The 21,269-nt window shown below is 38.8% G+C and overlaps 1 protein-coding gene across 1 annotated transcript in view; it reads right to left on the bottom strand.

Moving 5' to 3' along the window:
* Positions 1-8,159: 8,159 nt before the first annotated feature.
* The window catches only part of LRGUK (leucine rich repeats and guanylate kinase domain containing), a 106,930-nt gene continuing 93,820 nt past the window's right edge, over positions 8,160-21,269 (bottom strand). Inside the window, exons 18-20 of the mRNA XM_023250584.2 lie at positions 19,158-19,280; positions 12,262-12,413; positions 8,160-8,458 (exon numbers count right to left, since the gene is read on the bottom strand). Coding sequence (XP_023106352.2) covers positions 8,313-8,458; positions 12,262-12,413; positions 19,158-19,280 — 421 coding nt within the window. The 3' untranslated portion in view covers positions 8,160-8,312. The remainder of the gene's footprint in view (positions 8,459-12,261; positions 12,414-19,157; positions 19,281-21,269) is intronic.

The following is a 21,269-nucleotide window of genomic DNA, read 5'->3' as shown; positions in this document are numbered from 1 at the left end:
GTAACAACCAAGGCTTTCATATTAATGCAGGAAACAGATGCCTCCTCCCATGTCTTGAAACTCTGTAACGTCTGGAAGTGGGATGCAATCCTAGGTTAAAAAAATAAATAAAGGGGCGCCTGGGTGGCTCAGTCGGTTAAGCGTCAGACTTCAGCTAATTATCTCATAGTTCATGGGTTCAAGCCCCGCTTCAGGCTCGGTGCTGATGGCTCAGAGCCTGGAGCCTGCTTCAGATTCTGTGTCTGCCTCTCTCTCTGCCCCTCCCGTGCTCATGCTGTCTCAAAAATAAATAAAAAAAACATTAAAGAAAAATTTAAAATGTTTTAAAATAAATAAATTTTAAAAAAGCAAAAGAGGAGAAATGGAAGTGATTGACAGTGTTCTGATCTGACTGAGAATAAAATAAAATTTCTTTCGCTTTGGATGTGGGCTTAAAATGAAAAGTTTATGGTCTGAGATATTCTTACTCACTACACATTATCTAGTTTACTCATCACAAGAATCCCAAACAGGCGCTCCTGCTTTAAGATGATAATGGTTTGATTCAGATAGAAAATAACTTACATTTCTAACACTTTTTGCTTTATATACTTTGATGTTATGTGATTCAGTTCATAAGGACTCCTGACTGTTATATCTTAGTAATGGGATGCACCTGGTTTAATGTAAAGGGTGTTTTATGTATCATTTAATGATTTTTATCCTGACTTCTTACTTTGATTATAATATATATATTCTGATTATTTTTTTATTTGTGGGATCTTACTTTTGATGCTTCTATAAGCATTTCTTTTATGTACCACTAATTTTTTTTTTTTTTATAGTCAGCAGGTGATCCAGGAAGGGAAGGAGGGAGGGAAGGAAGCGACAAAAACCCAATCACTGTAGGTTTTTTTTTTTTTTAACATCTCAGTAGGAGTAGAAAAAAACTAAAAGGAAATAAATGGTTTGAATAATTGATATCATTAAATTATTAAATCATTAAATCAATAAATGGTTTGAATAATTAATATCATTAAATTAATACATATCTCATTTTTTATACTCTAAAAAGAAAACTTCTTTTCTATACTTCTTCATGGTAAAATTCATAGTAAACCAGGAATTAAATGAGGAATTAAATGAAACATTTTTTCCAAAAAAGTTTATCTGCCAAAAATCTAAAGTAAATCTCATACTTAATTGTGAAACATTAGAAATATATATATTTTAAAACCAGAAGTGAGATTAGAATGCTCACTATCACTGTCTTGTATTCAACATTGTATTGAAGATCCTCTCCAGTGCAGTTTTTTAGAAGAAAAAAGAAATAGAAAGAAGAGAATAATAATAGGAATAGAAAGAAAGGGGGGACAAACGTCATTTTTGATGATGCTATGTGGATGGAAATCCTGAAATAATCTACAAAAGTGTTGTGAGAATAAATACCCATGATTTCTATACACCGTTCACAGAAAATATAATCAAAGGATATTCGAATTACAATAACCAGAAAAAAAAAAAGGTACCTAGGAGTAAATCTCAATCTCACTAAAGATACATGTGTCCTTTAAAGAGAAAATGATACAACTTAAAGAAATTAAAGAAAACCTACACAAATGGAGCATGTTTATAGGCAGAGATATCCAATATCATAAAGAAGACGAGCTTCCTCAAATTTGTGAATGAAGTGTAATCAACTCCAAGCCAGGGCATTTGCAGACTTTGAAAAACAAATTCTAAAATTACTTGGAAAAGCAAAATGCAAAGAACAGCCAAGATAATTTTAAAGAATATGAATATTCTTATTGTCCTACCATGTTGTAAGCCTTATTACAAATATATAGTAAATACAAGAGTAAGTTAGAGCAGAGAGCCCAAAAAGAGACCCAAGCATTTATGAAAACAATATATGAAAGAAATGGTTTTACAGATTAGAGAGAAAAAGGGATGGGACAACTGGGGAAAAAAAAATTCAATCCTACCTCATATCATACACAAAAATCCACTCCATGGAAAGTATAGACCTAAATGGGAAAAGCAAAATTAAAACAAAAAGAATTTAGAAGAATATCTGGGAGATTATGACTATGGGATTGGGAAGGAATCCATAAGATATAAAAATTAAACATGCAGGCCATATAGAAAAACACTGACAAATTCAACCATATTAAAAACCTTTATTCATTAAAAGATACTATTTTAAAATGAAAAGACAAGACATAGCTTTGGAAAAAGACACCTGTAATACACATAGTTAACAGAGAATGAATAACCAGAATTCTGAAATAAATCTTGCAAATTGATAAGAAAAATATAGTAATCCAATTTAAAACAGGCAAAACATAAATAGGCCATTCACAGAAGAGGAGCCATATGGGGCCACTAAACTTACAAAAAATGTTCAACTTCATTAGTAATTGGAGAAATTCAAATTATATACAAAAATGAGTTGACATTAACAGTCAATGGGCTAGCAATAAAAAGACTGTAAATTCCACTTACTAGTGAAGATGCAGGAATATACGAACTCTCTTAGATGTTGGGGAAGGTGCATTAGAGTAACCAACATGGGAGTATCTGGTAAAGTTAAAGATTTGTGGGGCCCCTGGGTGGCGCAGTCGGTTAAGCGTCCGACTTCAGCCAGGTCACGATCTCGCGGTCCGTGAGTTCGAGCCCCGCGTCGGGCTCTGGGCTGATGGCTCGGAGCCTGGAGCCTGTTTCTGATTCTGTGTCTCCCTCTCTCTCTGCCCCTCCCCCGTCCATGCTCTGTCTCTCTCTGTCCCAAAAATAAATAAACATTGAAAAAAAAAAAAAAGATTTGCATGCCATCAGTCAGCAACTCACCTCCTAGACAAGAATGTTTTTAGCAGCATCTTTTGTAATACGGGGGAAAAAAAGAAAAGAAAAGGAAGCAAATTTAGCATTAACAGGGAAATGGATAAACTGGTGTAGTCTTACAGTGGAATATTATACAACAGTCAGAAAAAAATTAAAACTAAAACAATACAATCTACATGGATTAATTCCACACATATAATGTTGAGTAAAAAGTTAATTGCTGAATATATACAGTATAATGTGAAGTGTAAAATCTTAGTGAACAAAAGTATATATTGTTCAGGATAGATACATATGTACAAAAGTCTTTATCAAGTTGAGGAAGGCCTCCTTGATTTCTAGATTTTTACCATAAGAAGGTGCTAGACTTCGTGAAATTTGATTTTTCTCATTTAGCCTCTTATTACAGTGGATTCCATTGGTTGCTTTCAACTACTGAACCAAGCTTGCATTCTTGGGATAAACCCCGCTTGGTCACGGTGTTATCATTCCTTTTATGAATTGCTGAATTTTATTTGCTAATATTTTGTTAAGGATTTTTTCATCTATATTCATGAATATTAGTCTGTGGTTTTCTTTCTTTGTACTGCCTGTCTGATTTGGTACCAGGGTAATAATAGCCTCATAAGTTGGACGCCTCCCTTCCTTTTCTTTTTTCTAGAAAAGACTGCAAAGAATTTGTATGAATTCTTCTGTAAATATTTGGTGGAATTCTCCAATGAAACCCATCTCCAATGAAGCCTGGAGATTTCTCTTTCAAAATTTAGTTATAATTCCTCAATTCAGATTAATTCTTCAATTTCTTTAATGTACTTTTAGGGTTATTCAAATAATCTATCTCCTAGTGTGTGAGCTGTGGTTTGAGGAATTGGTCTGTTTCATTTAAGTTGTCAAATTTATGTTTGTAGAGTTGTTTGTAGTATTATCCTTTTGATGTCTGCAAAGTCTGTGGTTTCATCCCATTTTACTTCCAATATTGGTAATCTGTGTGTGTGTGTGTGTGTGTGTGTTTTGTCAGTTTGACAAGAGTGGGGCTGTCAATTTTACTAATCTTTTCAAAGAACCACCTTTTTATTTTACTAATTTTTCTCTATTGTTTTCTGCTTTCCTTTTCAATTATTTCCGCTCTTATCTTCGTTATTTTCTCCTGCTTACTTTGGGTTTATTTTGCTCTTTTTCTAGATTCTTGAGGTAGGATATTCTTGATTTGAAAATCTTCCTCTTTTCTAATGTATGCATTCAGTGTCATCAATTTCCCTTTCAGCACTGTCTTAGCTGCATCCCACACATCTTGATATGGTGTATTTTCATTTAGTTTGAGGCAGTTTTAAATTTCCTTGAGAGGTTCTCATAGACCCACGGGTTAAAAAGGAGTATGCTGTTTAGTTTCCAGATGTGGGAGATTTTTCTGTTATCTTTCTCTTATTCTAGTTTGATTCTATTGTGATCAGAGAACATACGTTGTAGGATTTCAATTCTTTAAGTTTGTTAAGGTTTCTCTCATTGTTAGGTAATAGACCTCTCTGTCTCTGGTAGAAATCTTTGCTCTGAAGCCTACTTTATGTGATACTAATATCACCACTCCTGCTTCCTTCTGATTAATACTTGCATGATATACACAAACATCCTTTTACTTTTGACTGACTTACCTTGTTAAGTTTCAAGTGAGTTTTTTGTATAGCATATAATGGGGTGATGTTTTTTTAAATCTGTTCTGTCAATCTCTACCTTTAACTGGTTTATTTAGACCATTTACTCTAAAGTTAATTGTTATTACATAAGGGCTTAAGGCTGCTTTTGGTTTTTTGTTTTTGGTTCTCTATTTTCTTTTTCCCACCTTTGTGTTACTAAAATGTCTTAAATTCCATTTTATTTATCTATGGTGCTTCTTGAATGTAACTCACAAAGTAGCTTTATTAGGTAAGTATTAAGTATTACATTATTCATATGACTTACACAGTCTATCAGTGTTAACATTTTAAGAGTTCCAGAGAAATGTAGAATGCTTACCTCCATAGGTCCCTTTACTCCTGTTTATAGTTGCCTTAAATTACACATAACTTCTACATATACTGGGAACCACATCAGATGTTATCATTTTTCCTCAATCATCAAACCTAATTTAGAATACTCAAGATGAGAAGAAACTTCTATTGCATCTATCCTTATTTTTACTCTTTCTATTGTTCCTTTTTCCTTCCTGGCGTTCCAACTTTCCTTTTATCATTTTCATTGTTTCAAGAATTTTCTTTAGCTTTTTTTTTTTAGGATAGGTCTGCTGGCAACATAGTCTCTTCATTTTTCTTCACCTGAGAATGTCTTGATTTCTCTTTCATTCCTAAAGGACATTTTCACTAAATATAGAATTTTAGATTGATGGGTTTTTCCCTTTTAGCACTAGCAAATGTTGCTCCACTTCCATGGTTTCTGGTGGTACCATGATTTCTAATGAGAAATCCACTATTATTTGACTTGTTATTTCCCTATAAGTAAGATATGTTTTCTCTCTCATTGCTTTAAGATATTTTCCTTTGTCCTTAGTTTTCAAAAGTTTTATTATGATGTGCCTTGTTGCAAATTTATTTGGGTTTATCCTGTCTGGGTTTCATCATCTTCTAGAATTTGTAGATTTTTAGCTCTTGCCAAATTCGGGAAATTTTCAGTCATTATTTGTTTGAATACTTTTTTAGCCCCATACTCTTTTTTGCTCCTGAATCTCTAATGACATAAACATTAGATCTTTTCATGTAGTCCTACAGGTCCCTGGGGTTCACTGTATCTTTTAGTCTATTTTCTTCCTGTTGTGCAGATCAGGTAACTTCAATTGCTCTGTCTTCAAGTTCACTGAATGTTTTCCACCTCCATCCTTTCAATTTTACTGTTGAGTCCATCCGGTGAGTTACTGTGTTGTTCAGGTATAAAATTTCCATTTGGTTCTTCTTTATACCTTCCATTTATTTGTTAAGATTTTCTATTTCTTTGCTGAAATAGTCTTTTTCATTTTTTCCAATGTTTATAAGTGCTTCCTTCTTGAAGCAGTTACATGGTAGATGCTTGAAAATCCACCAGATCATTCCAGCGTCTGTTTCACCTTGGCATTCACATATGTGGATTCTCTTTTCTCATTCAGGTTGAAGTTTTCTTGATTCTTGGACATTTGGGACAGTATGTTATGAGAGTCTGGATCTCATTTAAATCTGTCTCAGCAGACCTTCTCTGACACCATGACTCATTCCTGCCAAGTGGACGTGGAAGTCTAAACTCTTTACTTGGCCTCTCTTGACCCTGAGGGTGGAAAAGGGGGAATTATGCCTTATTGATACTGGGGGGGGGGGGGTAGAGGTTTAGGGTACCCACCAGGCCTCCAGTGACACCACCTTGGCTTAGAGGAGGAGGGCACTCTGTACTGTTCTCCACATAGCCTCCTCCACTGATGGCGCAAGAAGACAGATCAGTGGTAAAAGTCCTGGATATCCACAGGACCTTCTCTGATACTATCCTCCTGGGAAGGGAAAGAAGTGCCTCATTACTATAATGTAGGGAATGGAAGTCCAGGCCCCTATATGACCTTCAATGACACTGTGGGAGGTGGCTCTCATTAATATTGGGTAGTCATGCAAGGGCTGGCTGCCCAAAAGAACTTCTCTGACATTATCGCAGCAGGGAGGAGAGGAGCCTCATTATAGCCAGAGAAGCCTTTGCTTACAGGGTAGGGAGTAAGGGTGGGGCCACAGTTTTATCCACGGTGTTAGACTAAAGTAGGCAGTTACTGTCTAAAAGTTTTCTGTCTTGCTAGGCTGCCTGTGTCCTAGTCCTTTAGCTAGAGAGAGGGAACTTTTTGCTGGAGCTTTTGTTGTCTTTACCATTAATGTTTTGGGACTGTAGCTTCTCCAGCACCCAGTTCGGGATATTTGAGCTAAAAAAAGAAAAGAAAAGAAAAGAAAAGAAAAGAAAAGGAAAGAAAAGGAAAAGGAAAAGGAAAAGGAAAAGGAAAAGGAAAAGGAAAAGGAAAAGGAAAAGGAAAAGGAAAGGAAACAGAAAAAAATAAAAGGAAACCCAAGGAACTCACCACTGTGTGTTACTCACGCCCCAAGCTCCGCAGCTCATCTGCCTTCTTCTATCCACCTCTCCATCTCCTAATGTTTGTTTTAGATACAATTTCTAGGATTTGACCGTACTTTGTGGAAGAAATAGGGACAAGTACATCTCTTCCATGTTGTCTGAAATTGGAACTGTTATTTTTATATCTTCTGGTATGTCTAAAATATTTCATAATAACTTTTTAAAAGGTCAGATGATCCTGGTGAACATTAAAATATCCCACTCTCTGCCTCCTTACTTCTTCAGAGAGGACTGACTCCCTTTTCCTGCTCAGCCTGTCCTTTTCTTCACGTTCTGCCCTTCCCTCCCACCCCACTCCTGTCCCTTCCCGCCAAGCCCAAGAAAAGAACTTCAAGCGGCTTCTGTTGAGACTGCTTAGGGCTAGGTGGAAGACAGACGCCAATAGCAAATCATGTCACATCCAAATGTGATAATGGGAGAAAGGGTTATTAAAGGGGGTTTTGATATTTTTAAAAGGGAAGTCATTAGAGGGTTTTGGGTATTTTAAGTATGTAACAATTAGTATAGTACTATATGAAAGCTCCTGTTCCCATGAATCATCATGTACAGAGGATTCAGAGAGGAGACAATATACCAATCCAAAGATGTGTTTCAATGTTTTATGAACCAGGATAATCTTACTGGCACATATCAGCTGAATACTAGCCTTATCTATAAGTACCCAGTGTTTTTTTGTTGTTTTTCTTTTTTTTCTTTCTTACTTTTCTGCAAACAGTAGGTAGTGAAACTATACAGATGATGAAAATTGTTTAGAAATATGTCTAATGACGAGAAGCACATAATCAGAGTCAGGAAAGGGTGAATTAAACAAATATATGATAGTTCTTATTCCTTCATATTGCTAAAGCAAGTCAAGAACCATGAACCATGAAAAAGACATGAATTAATTCCCTTTGAGAGATGCAGTCGATATCCTATTGGTCACAAGTTAAATGGAACTCTACAACACTTTCATAATCAGAAGAACAAAATATTTCAATCCCCCTAGAGTATACACTAATGTTCTAAATGGGCGCATTGAAATTTCAAAAGCAGAATCCCAGTTGGATATATCCAAAAATCACTATGTACATAGCAATGCAGAGATCTTGGGAGATTTTGCCACCTGATGTTTCAGAGCAGGAAGCAGCTGGAGAAATGATTAACAGCTTACGAGAAAAACTGAAATTACATTTCTAAAAGCTAAGAATAATTTACATGGAAAAAAAAGACACTACTCAGAGAATCACAAAAGAAATTGATTGAGAGAATTAAGGCATCCAGAACATTCTTTTGTAGGTAATTGGTTGAGTGGGAAACAGGATCCATGGCCAGGTAAGACAAAGGGATTGGACATGATCAGAACAAGTTTTACGTGTTAAGATCAAATGTCAACCACTGGTCCACTTGCAGCCCTGAGGGATTGGAGGGAGGATGAGTTTGGTGTTGAGACCTGGTTGACTGACAACTGAGGTCATCATGTGTCTTCTGTGTTCGACAGACACTTTTTCACGTGGAAATGACTGTTTATGTAGAACTGTAAAACATTAAGAAAAAAGACAGTACATGTAGTTAACCTCTTGGTACACTAAACAAAAGAAAATAAACATTGCAATGTTGTAAGCACCACAATATTGTTTAGAGTTAATTCAAAACAAACTACAGGGAACAAATGATATCCAAGCAATAAAAAATCAGAGTTTTAACATATACCCTGTGCATGGTTAGACGAGACTGGGGTTGTGTAGACTTGCCCAATGATCAGAAGGTTGCAAAAGTAAGTAATTCCTATGCTACTCTTGTATCCTGCTCATACCCTCTGTAACACTGCCTGGCATCATATTCTTTTACAATCATTCTTAACCAGACTTGGCACAGACATACAAATGCAGACATGCACCTATATACCCTGAAGTCCTTCCTAGTAAAATCTCATATACTGTGCTCTAAGGTTGGTCTGTTCACCAAGGATGAAGACAGCAAGGATGGGCCACGGAGCTAGGTTCCACTGGAGACTGTGGGAAGCAAGAGGACTTCGGAAGAAAGAGACTGAAGGTTGAGCATGGCGGCTGCTGGCCGAGGAAGTCGAATTTTCACTGGGGAGAAGCAGCATAGTGGGGATTGAGAAAGTGAAGCACGGTATTCTACAGAGTGAGAAAAATGGTGTGATCTATACCAAAAGATCAGAAAGACTATCTAGGGGGCATATGGAAGCAATCTGAATCACTGAAGGGAAATGGGCCTTTTTAAGGTATATTCAGAGCAAGAATGGCATGCTCCCTGAGATATTATGTTAGCAGAGGACCAAAAAAAAAAAAAAACAAAAAAACAAAAAAAAAAACCGGAAACCTCTCTCCTTGTTTGCTGTTTCTTCTTCCCCACATACCGCCTCCCCCTCTCTGCCTACGTGGAGGTATTTTTTTAAACTGGAAAGGGTGACAAAAACATCTTAAGAGAAGAAAGGCCCTGAAGAAGAAAGAAGACAGTAGAAGAAGCCTCCTTTCTAAATCAGTTCACATTTCTACACGCAGGTAAGTTGTATCCCACGGTGCTGAAATAACTCCAGAAGTGCTTTTGGAGTGTTTGGTCTCAAAGAATGCACGAACAGTGAGAAAAGTACTGGAGATAAATAACATTGCCATTTTTAAAATGGGAATCAGGATTTATAAACCAGTACACTTGACTTTAAACCTTAAGCAAATTCAAGTTTATGCAAGAAATGGTTGGTGCATTTAGAAAATACCAGAGTGAGTGGTAAGTGTTGGAAGGGATTTGCAAAAAAAAAAAAAATTATTTCAAATTAACTTAATTTCCCTTTTACTTGGGCAGGGGTCAATATATTTATAGCCCATAGGTCTGCAGTGTGTTTTAGCAAATAAAGTTATTGGAACCCAGCCCATGACCATTAGTTTGGTCCATACTGTCCACGGCTGCTCTCACACCACAACGGGAGGGTTTAGTATTTGCAGAAAAGTCTGATCCTTTACAGAAAACTTGCTGACCTCTGAGTTAGAAAACACCACTGAGATAGTCTGTCTTAATTTCTGCAAGGCATATATCAAAGTTTCTCACATAAAGACACTAGAGAGATATGATTAGGAATCACATGCTAAGTAGAATTGAGTCTCCAGAGACTTGTCACAGGGCACTACCCTTGGCCAAGTCCTGGATCCTATTGTTGACAGTGACTATGACAAAGGCACAGATAGCAAACATGCTGGTTTTACAGTAACCCATAAAGTAATAAATATGGAAGATGAATCAATATCCAAAATGATCAAATTAAACTAAAATGTGGGACTGAGACCAAGGTTATAAAAAGATGAAAATAAAAGTTGCATCCACGTAAGAAAAAAATAGATTAGATAGATAGATAGATTAGATGAAGGAAACCTGGTTTGGCAGTTCGTGTGGAGAAGATATGAGAGCTTAAGTGACCCAGAACCAGTCGTGTGATGTATTGCTAAGAAGACCACCCCAGAGAGACAATGGCAAGATGGCAGACGGGGAAGCTCCAGGCCCTTGTTCCCCCATGCATAACACTGACCGACAAAACAAGCGAAAACAACTCTGTAGGAGCTCTGGAAATCAGTGGGAGAGCCGTAGCAAGCCAAGTGAATGCCCAATCAAGAAAAAAGCCGCATTAAAAGCAGGAGGGGGGCACCTAGGTGGCTTATTCGGTTAAGCGTCTGACTCTTACTTTCAGCTCAGGTCATGATCTCAAGTTTTGTGGGATTCTGCTCCGACTTGGGTTCCATGTTGACACCACAGAGCCTGCTTGGGATTCTCTCTCTCCCCCTCTCTTTCTCTCTGCCTGCCCCCACCCAACACACACACACACACACACACACACACACACACACCTCAGTAGGAAATTTCAAGGTTGGTCTGTTTGTTTTAATTCACCTTTGTCCCACCCTCCTCCTGCGAAAAAGAGAGAGTAGAGCAATGTTCTGACCTGTCTGGGTCACCTAACTCGGGTTTCAGAGGGCCGAAAGTGGCACAGCTGGGATCTCACACAGGTGAAGCCACAGGAAGCAGTGGGCATGGCTAGTGAAAACCCACAAGGTGGTCGTGGGGAAGACAGACCCACGTTCGCCTAGCGTAAGAAATTACTACTTGAACGTCTTCCTTAGGCCCCAAGAAGAAGCTGGGGTGAGACTATTAGGGAAATTAAGACGTGAAACAGTACCTGTGTACAGCGGAGAATTGGAAAAAAAGTACACACACTGGTCCGGGAAAGGTACATGCCCGGAAAAGGACTGGAAAGACCATAAGCCTTCACACTGGGCTGACCCCGGGCTCAGAACACGCCCTGCTAATTAGTGACGGTCTCCTCCGGCCCTCAGTGCAAGGTGCAGAGTTGGAGAGGTGGCTGTTTTTTCAAATGCTCAGTTTTCAACCGAAGATCACGTGGCACATAAAGAAAGAGGAAAACATGGCCCATTCAAAGGAACAAAAGAAATCTCCAGAAACCATCCTGCAGAAAATTACCACAATCTTCTGCTCGTGTGTGTACAACGTTATAATCATAATGCCTGGTATCTAGCACTTTACTTCCTTCTCACACCACATCCAGAGGGCTTTCTTCTGGGCTCAGGCAGAACTTGGCCACCTACCCCAGGCTACAAATGGCGGCCCCGTGCCAGCTTGCAGGTCCTCCAGAATCCCCCAGTGTACTCACCGCCCTATCCGCTGCTCACAGAGTATAGCCTTCTATCCCAACACTGGGTTACTCTCTCCCTTTTTCACATCCCCTCTAGCCCTTCAGTCTCCTCGCACTGTTCCGGGTCTTTACTCGCTGTCATTCACGAACATTGCTATGCCCACAGACAAAAAGGCAATGCCCATCTTGTTGGTGCCTGGAGATACCCGTTCACGTGTGTGTCGAGGAACAAGGGGCACAGACGGGGTGACGTGGGTAGGCCAGAGCCTTAAAATCTAAAACCATCAGGATTCTGCCAGGTTCCCAGAGCAGGAGATGGGCCAGCAATCTGAAATCTTCCAGGTTTTTCTTTACCTTCACTGAAAGAGGCCTAAGTCACCAAAGCCCTGCCGCAGAGAGCACAGGCCCCTTGGCCCCAGAAGACCCTTGCGGGCAGTGTACTCTAAGCCCATTCTGAGTAGCCTAAGTAAGTGACCCTGGACATATTCCCGACCTTTCTGAACTTTGTTTCTCATCTCTAACAATGGGAGACAAAAACCCAGTCCACCTCAGAGGAGAGATTCTGGCTTAAAACACTCATTTAATTAAAAAAAAAAAAAGCAGGAAACAATGGGAAATAGATATAATTATAACATTAATATTTATATGAGAACCATATGTAAAATGACTCATACCTTTTAGGGTCTCATCTGCCTCACTTTCGCTTATTCCTGATCCTACGTATGAACAAATGCTGCCCTCTGGAGGCTGAAAAGACATTTTTTTGGACCACGGATAGGCACGAAATAATGTAGAATAGCTCTTGATGATGTGGGACTCCTTGCCACTGAAAAATGAAAAGCGAATGATACCTTTGAGATGAGAAACTACCAAGGGCCATACAATCTATGCCTGCGGCTTCACTGGGTTACCGTTACTGGGTCCTTTCAGTAGTCGGTGCACATCCCTGTCGAGCTAAAGTTTTCAGCGGTATCTGGAACAGGAGGAACTAGATGGCAGCGGACAGAGGAAACACTGTGCGTATTAGCATAAACTTCTCCTACAATCTACAAACATAACCGAACACCTGTTAAGAGCAAGGCATCGTGATGGATGCTGGGGTGTTCACAAGATGAGCAAGACACAGATACTAATTCCTAGGGCTTCGGAATCAAGTGCAGTTTGTATATGGCAGCTCCTGCTACTTCAAGGATAGAGGAGATGAAAGTGTATTAGGGGGGCCTGATCTGGATCACGCAATGGGCACACCCAATGCTAGTTTTGGGGGGCTGTGATTTTGTTGCCCTTTCCGGGATAAGGTTGGGTGGGATTGGGGTGTCCGATGTTCCTGTCTTTGGGCCAGTGCCCATCCTGCCACCAGGTTACCCCCCTTTGGGGTTCACCTGCTTCTCGGCTTCCTCCCAGGGGAGGCAGGTCCATGGAGGGGAGGGGAAGGGCTCAACATGCAGAGCACTGGGACGTAGCTGGGCTTTGCTGCTTTGTTCCCACCAAGATTCATCAGTCTTTCTGAATTTTAAAATTTATCCATTTGTGAATTAGCTTGTCTCCTGTCATTTGTAAACTGTCTTCTCCTCATTGATCTTTGGAGGATCTATCTTCCTGTTTGCCATATCAATTTGCGTGAATTCTACAGATTGAATGTTAACGCTTGTGTTATATTTTAAAGAGTTTGCTGTTTCCCTTTTACATGTGTTTTGGACTTAGAGAAACTTGAAATGTTTATAAAGTCAAAACGTACTCATCTTGTCCTCATTTTTTTTTCTTATTTCTCCAAACACATTTCCTTAACATTTTAAGCAACTTACTACAGCTGACCCTTGAACAATGTGAGGGTTAGGGGTGCTGACCCTCAGTGCAGTCGAAAATCCATGCATAACTTTTAACTCCACAAAAACTTAACTACTCACAGCTTACTGTTGACTGGAAACCTTACTGATAACACCAACAGTTGATGAGCACATTTGTAGTTTTTATGTATTATGAACTGCATTCTTACTCTTCCGAAAAAGGAACATAGAGTAAAGGTTATCAAGAAAATTATGGGGCGCCCGGCCTGGCTCGGTCGGTTAAACATCCGACTTCGGCTCAGGTCATGATCCGCGGTCTGTGAGTTCAAGCCCCACGTCCGGCTCTGTGATGACAGCTCGGAGCCTGAAGCCCGGTTCAAATTCTGTGTCTCCCTCTCTTTCTACCTCTCCCCTGCTTACGTTCTCTCTTAAAAATAAATGTTGAAAAAAATTAAAAAGAAACTAGTAAGAAAGAGAAAACACATTTACAGTGCAGTATACTGTACTGCAAATAATCCATATATAAATGGGCCCATGTAGTTCAAACCTGTGTTGTTCATGGGTCAACTGTATATACATATAATTAAAACTAAGTGATATCATATAGAAGGACTTATAATAAAAAGCGACAATCCAAGCCCTACCTCTCCCGATTCCACTTTTACTCTCCTGAGAGCCAACCATTTCTAACCATGTCTGTTTTTAGATATTCTGACAATAATCTTATTGCTAAATGTTACTGACCTCTTTTGACTTACTGGTTTTAAGCTTATCTTTGGCAGATATGGATTTCTGCTATGATCGGAAAGGATTCAGCTCACTTACTAACACTTCCCCTATTTTCCCCTCAAATAGCTCTATCACTATTTTCACTTCTCCCGTCTGTCAGAACTACATCTCCATGTACTGAATTTAAAATCCCCATTTTCTTGTTCCATCAACAACAGTTGATGCATATTAACTTTCCACCCCACCTCCTCAACTGTCATTAGAGCTCTAGGTTTCACTGCCAATGTTAATGAGATGAAGTTTTGTATTCATAGTTTTGTATTTTTATGATTTAGCCAAAGAACAATTTAAAATGTCGAGGGGAGCCTAGATGGCTCAGTCGGTTAAGCTTCAGACTCTTGATTTAGGCTCAGGTCACGAGTTCATGGTTTGTGGGTTTAAGCCCTGGGTTGATCTCCATGCCAAAAGCATAAGCCTGCTTGGGATTCTCTCTCTCTCCCTCTCTCTGCCCCTCCCCAGCTCATGCTCTCTCTCTCACACACACACACATACACACACACACACACACACACTCTCTCTCTCTCTCTCTCTCTCTCTCTCTCTCTCTCAAAATAAAATAAACTTTAAAAAAAACCCTAAAAAATAAATAAATAAAATGTTGAAAACTAGTAGGTAATTATTTACTGCAGAGCCTGGTAGTTGGCCATGATTATACTTTCTTATCTGCAGTTCCAATGTGATAACTACTATCTTAGCACAGAGTACATTTCTAGGATCAAATGTCAAATTCAGGGTGACCTCCACTCATTCACACATCACATTTAACTTACGTTCACATCTGGTAGTAGCAAAGGCTGACGCAAATTGGGTCTATTCAGGACAAAGCTTGTCATTTAATGAGGGTGTCTCTGTCTACCAGGGTGATATTATGATGGTAGCAGAGATCAAAAGTGTAGAAGCAAGTTTTAATGAGGTGTCCCCAGGAGTTCAAGGCATCCTTCCTAGGAAGCGCAGTCCAATTAGTTGCCTGGGTGTGTCCTTGACCCAGGAGGAAATGTAGTGGGTGACGTAGGCATACTGAGGGACACGTCCAATGTGAGGACACTCATGCTGTCTGTGTTATGTTTGAATGGCAAGCAGAGGCTGTAGCACTTGGGTGGTAGTCCACGGCTGGAATCCAAAATCAGCTTTCCCACCCTGGGCACAGACACCTGCCTTCTGCTTAACCTTTCAAACCACAGCTGGGGCTAGATGGCCCCAACGTTCCCAGGCAGAGACAGTCCAGGACGGAGCAATGTACCTGCAGCCAGAGTTCTGCTTAGAAGTGTTGGGTACTTGTTATCAACAGATAGAAAAGTTGAACTCTTTGTTTGAAGGAGCAGGTCCCTCTTATCAGCTTGGACCGAGTTCTTGGGTTTGTCTTTTTTTGTTAGACAACAGTTTTTGGAATCCCTTCACAGAATACTAGTCCCCCTTCAGGTAGATACCCATGCTCCTACAAGACTTTGTTTTCCGATCTCTTGCTCCCACATAAGGTAACTGAGCTTATCTAAGAAGCACTCCCTAAAGAATTGAGATCAATACTTTTGGATTTCCCAGTGACTGAGCAGTTCTTTCCTCTTGCAGTGGGCAAGTGGCATTATTAACCCTGTTTGGGCGCTTCTGTCTAGAAGTATAATAAACTGAGTATTGTTCTCCTAAATACAATGTTAGATGCATTTAGGTTTTATAGGCTAGATCTTCTATTCCAAACTATAGAAGCATAAAGATATTCTTCCTTATTTTAGGAAAAAAACACAATAATCCATAGATCTTATGGCCAAATCTCTAAAGTAATACAAATGTAGTATGTTGAAGGAAGCACAGAAAGAAAATATCAAGAAACACATCACATGGATTTTTAATACATATCATATTAGTTTGTTAGGGCTGTTGTAACAACATACTGTGAACTGAGTGGCTGAAATGCATTGTCTCACAGTCCTGGAGTCTAAAAGTCTCAAGATCAAGGTATCAATAGGACTGGTTCCTTCTGAGGGCTGTGACAAAGAATTCTAGGCCTTTCTTCTAGCTTCTGGTGGTTTTCTGGCAATCTGGTGTTCCTGGGCTTCTACATCACCCAAGCACTCTTCTGTGTGTACGTCTGTGTCCAAATTTCTCCTTTTTATGTGGCCATATTGTATTAGGGGTCTATCTTACTCTAGTATGACCTTATCTTAACTAATTACATCTTCAACAACCATATTTCCAAGTAAGGTCACATTCTGAGGGGGTTAGGAATCCAGCAGGTAAATTTGGTGGGAGGCAGGACACAATTCAACCCATAACACATGTTTTGGTCTCTTATTTTTGAAAAAGATTATGTGTGCATTTAAAGTACACACCAGGGGCACCTGGGTGGGTCAGTTGGTTAAGCGTCCGACTCTTGATCTCAGCTCAGGTCTTGAGTTGTAAGTTCAACTTACAGGGTTGTAAGTTCAAGCCCCACATTGGGCTCCATGCTGGGCTCCATGTTGGCCATGGAGCTTACTTAAACACAAGTAAACCTTTTAAAAAAAAAAAAAGGGGGGGGGGGTTACAGAGCAAGTTCTGTCTCTCAACAATTACTCTTCCTTTGTATCAAAGAAAGCACTAAATGAAAATGCTTTGAAAGACAGATGTAAAAGAAGTATAAAGAAATATCAGAGTTGAAAGACACGTCTATTACCACAAGTGAACATTCAGACTTGAGGGTAGGCCTGACCCACCCTTTTCACCTGGGGGACAGACGATGAATAAGCCCAGTGTAGCCTGTTAAGTACTCTTTTTCTCTCTCTGTCATGGTCTGAACGTGTCCACTCCCCTCCCTTCAATTCATATGTTGAAATCCTAATGCCAATAAGATGATATTGGGGTGGGGTGGGGGTGGGACCTGCCGGAGTTTGTGAGGAATTGGATCAGAGCCCTTATAAGAAGAGACACAAGAGCTCTTGCTTCCTCTCTCTGCTCTCCACCACGTAAGGAAGAGGCAAGATGGTGGCCATCTGCAAACCAGGAAGAGGACCCTTACCAGAATATGACGATGCTGGTCCCCGATCTCAGACTGCTTAGCACCCAGAAGTGTGAGAAATGAATGTCTGTTGTTCAAGCAACCCAGTCTACAGTAATTTGTTACAGCTGCCTGAACTAAGACCTTCTCTTTCTCACTGGATTCTCATCAACCTAGTGCACTAAAACTTCAGAGCTTGAATAAATCCTCACAGATCAACACTATCAAAGAAAGTTAACTTGCTAATCATAATACTAGGTCCCCAGTATCTAGCGAAATGTATAGGCTTGGAGGAACCATTTAGAAGGGATGGTTGTTTTTCATCATCAAGCTTATGAAAGGACATCCAAATGATACAACAATAGAACTCAGAAATAAAGGAAAACATCACTCATTCTTTAAACTGTCATTCTTATAATGATACATGCCCTTATAAAATATCCTTTGCTGTGGGCAGAGTTTTAAAATAACTTTTTAAAGTTATATTAATACTTCAAAATTGATTAAATGTTCACCATTGAAAATAAGGGAGAAGAACAAAGAAAATAAAAATTGGTCATAATCTCATCACCAGAAGATACTATTCGGATATTTTCAGTATTTTTTTTCCTATACATACGCATGAATATCTTTAAACCTAATTATGTTGGATATACATATGCATTTCAGTTTCAACACTTATTATATCATAGGCACTGATTAGTATTTAACTCCTTATACCTTAACTAACATTTGTTTTAACATGTGAGAAACTTAATTGTGTGTAATGGGCCAATTTTTTCCACTGACGAAATATTTCATCAAATCATCATGGATTCTTAATAGTCTTTTTAGGATATAAATATAAAATACATATCCAGTGCACACAATTTAGAAGGTACAGAAAAAGGATAAGAAGAAAATAAAAATAACTGATAATCTTAGAGAAATATCCACTGTTAATGTTTTAGCTCACTTCGTTCCCATCACATTTCTTGTCTATACATTGCCATGTATTCAGACACTCCAGAGAGACTGCCAAACCCACACACCTCGTCTGAAGAGTTCTCTACTTGGTTCTCTGTCATTGGTCTGTCTGGCCCGGCCACAGAAAATCGGATAAAGGGTGAGTGCTTGATATAGGTGCAACCAATGTGTAGACCAGCTTATTTCCTACAGATCTCTATTCAAGAGTGGCACCCCTGCCAGGTGGTTATTGACCCAACCAGCCAGATCTTTGCTTGGGAAGTTTGGATTCAAGACTGATGGAGAGATGGTCAATTGTAGAAATAGACGTGGCTGAAGCAGCAACTTTATTCTCTCTATTACAGAATATAATAGAATGCTTGCTAAGGCCAAGCATTGAATTCAGTGGGGGAGTGTCTGCTGTGGTCTATATGTAGTCTTCACCCTAACACATATTCAGCTTTTGAACCACACTTTGACACATTAAGCAAAGGAACCCTGAAATGCCCCCCTTTTCTTTTAATGTTAGACATCGGCTGGTAAACATTTCGAAACACAGCACTATATTAATCAGAGATGTTGATTGCAGATTACAAACACCAACTCTGGCTAATTTTAATATTTAAAAGAGAGTTATTGAAAAGCTATTGCATAGTTTATAGACTTAATGGAAAACGGAGAAATCACACCTAAAACCCAGGCAGGAACCAAGGTAAGCCAGGTACCAAGTTCACAGCCAGGTCTCAATATGGGAAGAGATTGGTAGATCATCACTGCTTGCACTCCACAATGGATGCTTGATCTTCCACGACTGGTGTCTTGAATAATCTCTAACTGCCCTGCATCTTTGTGTCACTCCCTTAAGATTTAAAATCCCAGAAAGAAGCTTTTAACCATATGAACACAGGTTATATGCCTGTGTCCTCCCTAGAGGGCCAGGATCTACTCCTCTGAAATTCCAGAGTGGACGGTGGGGGCCTGCTTCCCAGTTTTAGGATTTCTCTGAAGCTTAGGGATGAGTGCCATGATTTTAACTAATCATCAGAAAAGAGCCAATTATATCCAACAAAACTCAACTCACCTCTTTTCAGAATATGGTCCAAAGGGGCTTTTAAAATAATCTTCAGAAAGGTCAAAATTTTTCTGTAATTCGAAAGCTGTAAAATAATGTAGACCATTGATAATAGGTGCTGGTACCAGACCCCTGAAATCAGAAAAAGAAAACCTGCAAGAATTTTGTAATGATACCAAACATATACACATGTAATACCTAAATACTGACCAATGTTATCCACATGAATGCAAATGCTAATAAAATCTATTTGGAACAATGTACTATACCAACTGCAACATTTACTCCAGAGCTTGTCTTAAAACACTAACGTTATTACATTCTGATTTGTAGATTAAGCAAATTTGTATTGTTTTGAATCTTCCTTATCCATTAAGTCACTAATATAGGCAAATTATCTTCCTACTGATAGGACGTATTCTACGTATTCTATTATAAATCCTAGTCCATTTGTTATGTGAGGCCCAGCAATGTATCAACTGCTATTAAAACTGAAATAGATATTTCTGAATTTTGTTTACAATCCAATGCTTTGAAATGATACCAGAATAAAATATCTCTAAAAATGCTAATGTTATAATCTCAACTGAACTTTAGCGAAAAATATTTTTTCATCTCTACTAGCCTGTTTCCCCAGAGTGACTTGAAAGAATCATTAACCATTTTCAGCAAAAAAAATCCCGTCTCTATTCCCCTCAGACTTGCTAAATAGAGTTGCTGTGTGCAAAGTAGGCCAATTGCACATAAATGCATGCAAATTCAAAGCATCTCTCTGTCCTAGTATGACCCATTTGGAGCTCATATTTCAAACTGCTTAGTTGTCTATCCCCAGTGTTTTCATAAGCATGGTCCTGCTGCTGGTCAGAGGTCACACAGACCCCAGTTTTGATGCTCTGGAGGACACTGCCTACCTCCTGGCCATCACCCCCCTGGCCCTTCAGTAGAACTCCATATATACGGCACAGCCAATCTTTTGAACCAGATTATCCAAAGATAGCCTACTAAGATGGAGAAAATTCATCACACTTTTTGGATAGGTAACAAATAGACAAAACTTGGTTTCATTTATATTGGTTGAAGACTTTCCACAGCTTAAAATTATAGACAATGAAAAGAGCTGAAATTGAAAAAAAATTTTTTTAATGGCTTCTTTATTCTGCTTCCTTGAATTGCTGCATTCTAAAAAGCTTTTTTAAATGCTATAATTAAGGTCTTGTCAATGTTCTTACTAACTTGCTGAAAACAGGGACTTCACTTTATTTCTCAAATTTTCTAAAGTGACATAGAAAAGAGAATTCAGAATATCAAAACCTGTAACATTAAGGGGCGCCTGGTAGCTCAGTAGGTCAAGTGTCGGACTTTGGCTCAGGTCATGATCTCAGGCTTGTGAGTTTGAGTTCCTCGTCAGGCTCTGTGCTGACAGCTCAGAGCCTGGAGCTGCTTCAGATTCTGTGTCTCCCTCTCTCTTTTCCCCTACCCCGCTCATGCTCTGTCTTTCTCTCTCTCTCAAAAATAAACAAACATTAAAAAAATTTTTTAAATGAGACTGCCATTACTTAAAAAAAAAAAAAAAAAACAAACCCTGTAACATTAATGAGAAAATTGCAAACATTTTATAGCCATCATATGACCTAGTTATTCATTTTGAGTAAATATTAAAGCCTAAATACGCCTCTTAATACACAACAATTAGTAGTACAGTGATTACTATAGCCATAACGTCACAAAGACTACTATGCAGAATGAACTACATAAAGCCTTTCATATTAAGAACTGAGAATTCATAGATTAATAGAGACAATAATTCCCACCCTCATGGAATTTGCAGTTTAATATGGGGAGGATGCATTAAATAAATGACTTCACAAATAATTAATTACTATTGTTTTGAGAATCGTGATGGACAAGAACAAGATATTCAGCAAGATATAATTAACCTTCAGTCATGAACAGCTTTGGTGAAGGCTGATATATGTATTCAATTCCACCTGAAATACCATTTTTTTAAAAAACCATCAGTTTCTAGGAGCTATGAACATATTACATCTTTTATAAAAATATATAAATGAAAGGAAAATACCACTTATAGAACCAGGTTTACTACTCATTCACCGGATCTAC

The sequence above is a fragment of the Felis catus genome, chromosome A2, assembly GCF_018350175.1.
Source record: "Felis catus isolate Fca126 chromosome A2, F.catus_Fca126_mat1.0, whole genome shotgun sequence".
Taxonomy (NCBI): Eukaryota; Metazoa; Chordata; class Mammalia; order Carnivora; family Felidae; genus Felis; species Felis catus.
The sequence above is the reverse complement of the archived record's forward strand: the minus strand, read 5'-3'. Positions and strand labels throughout refer to the sequence as shown.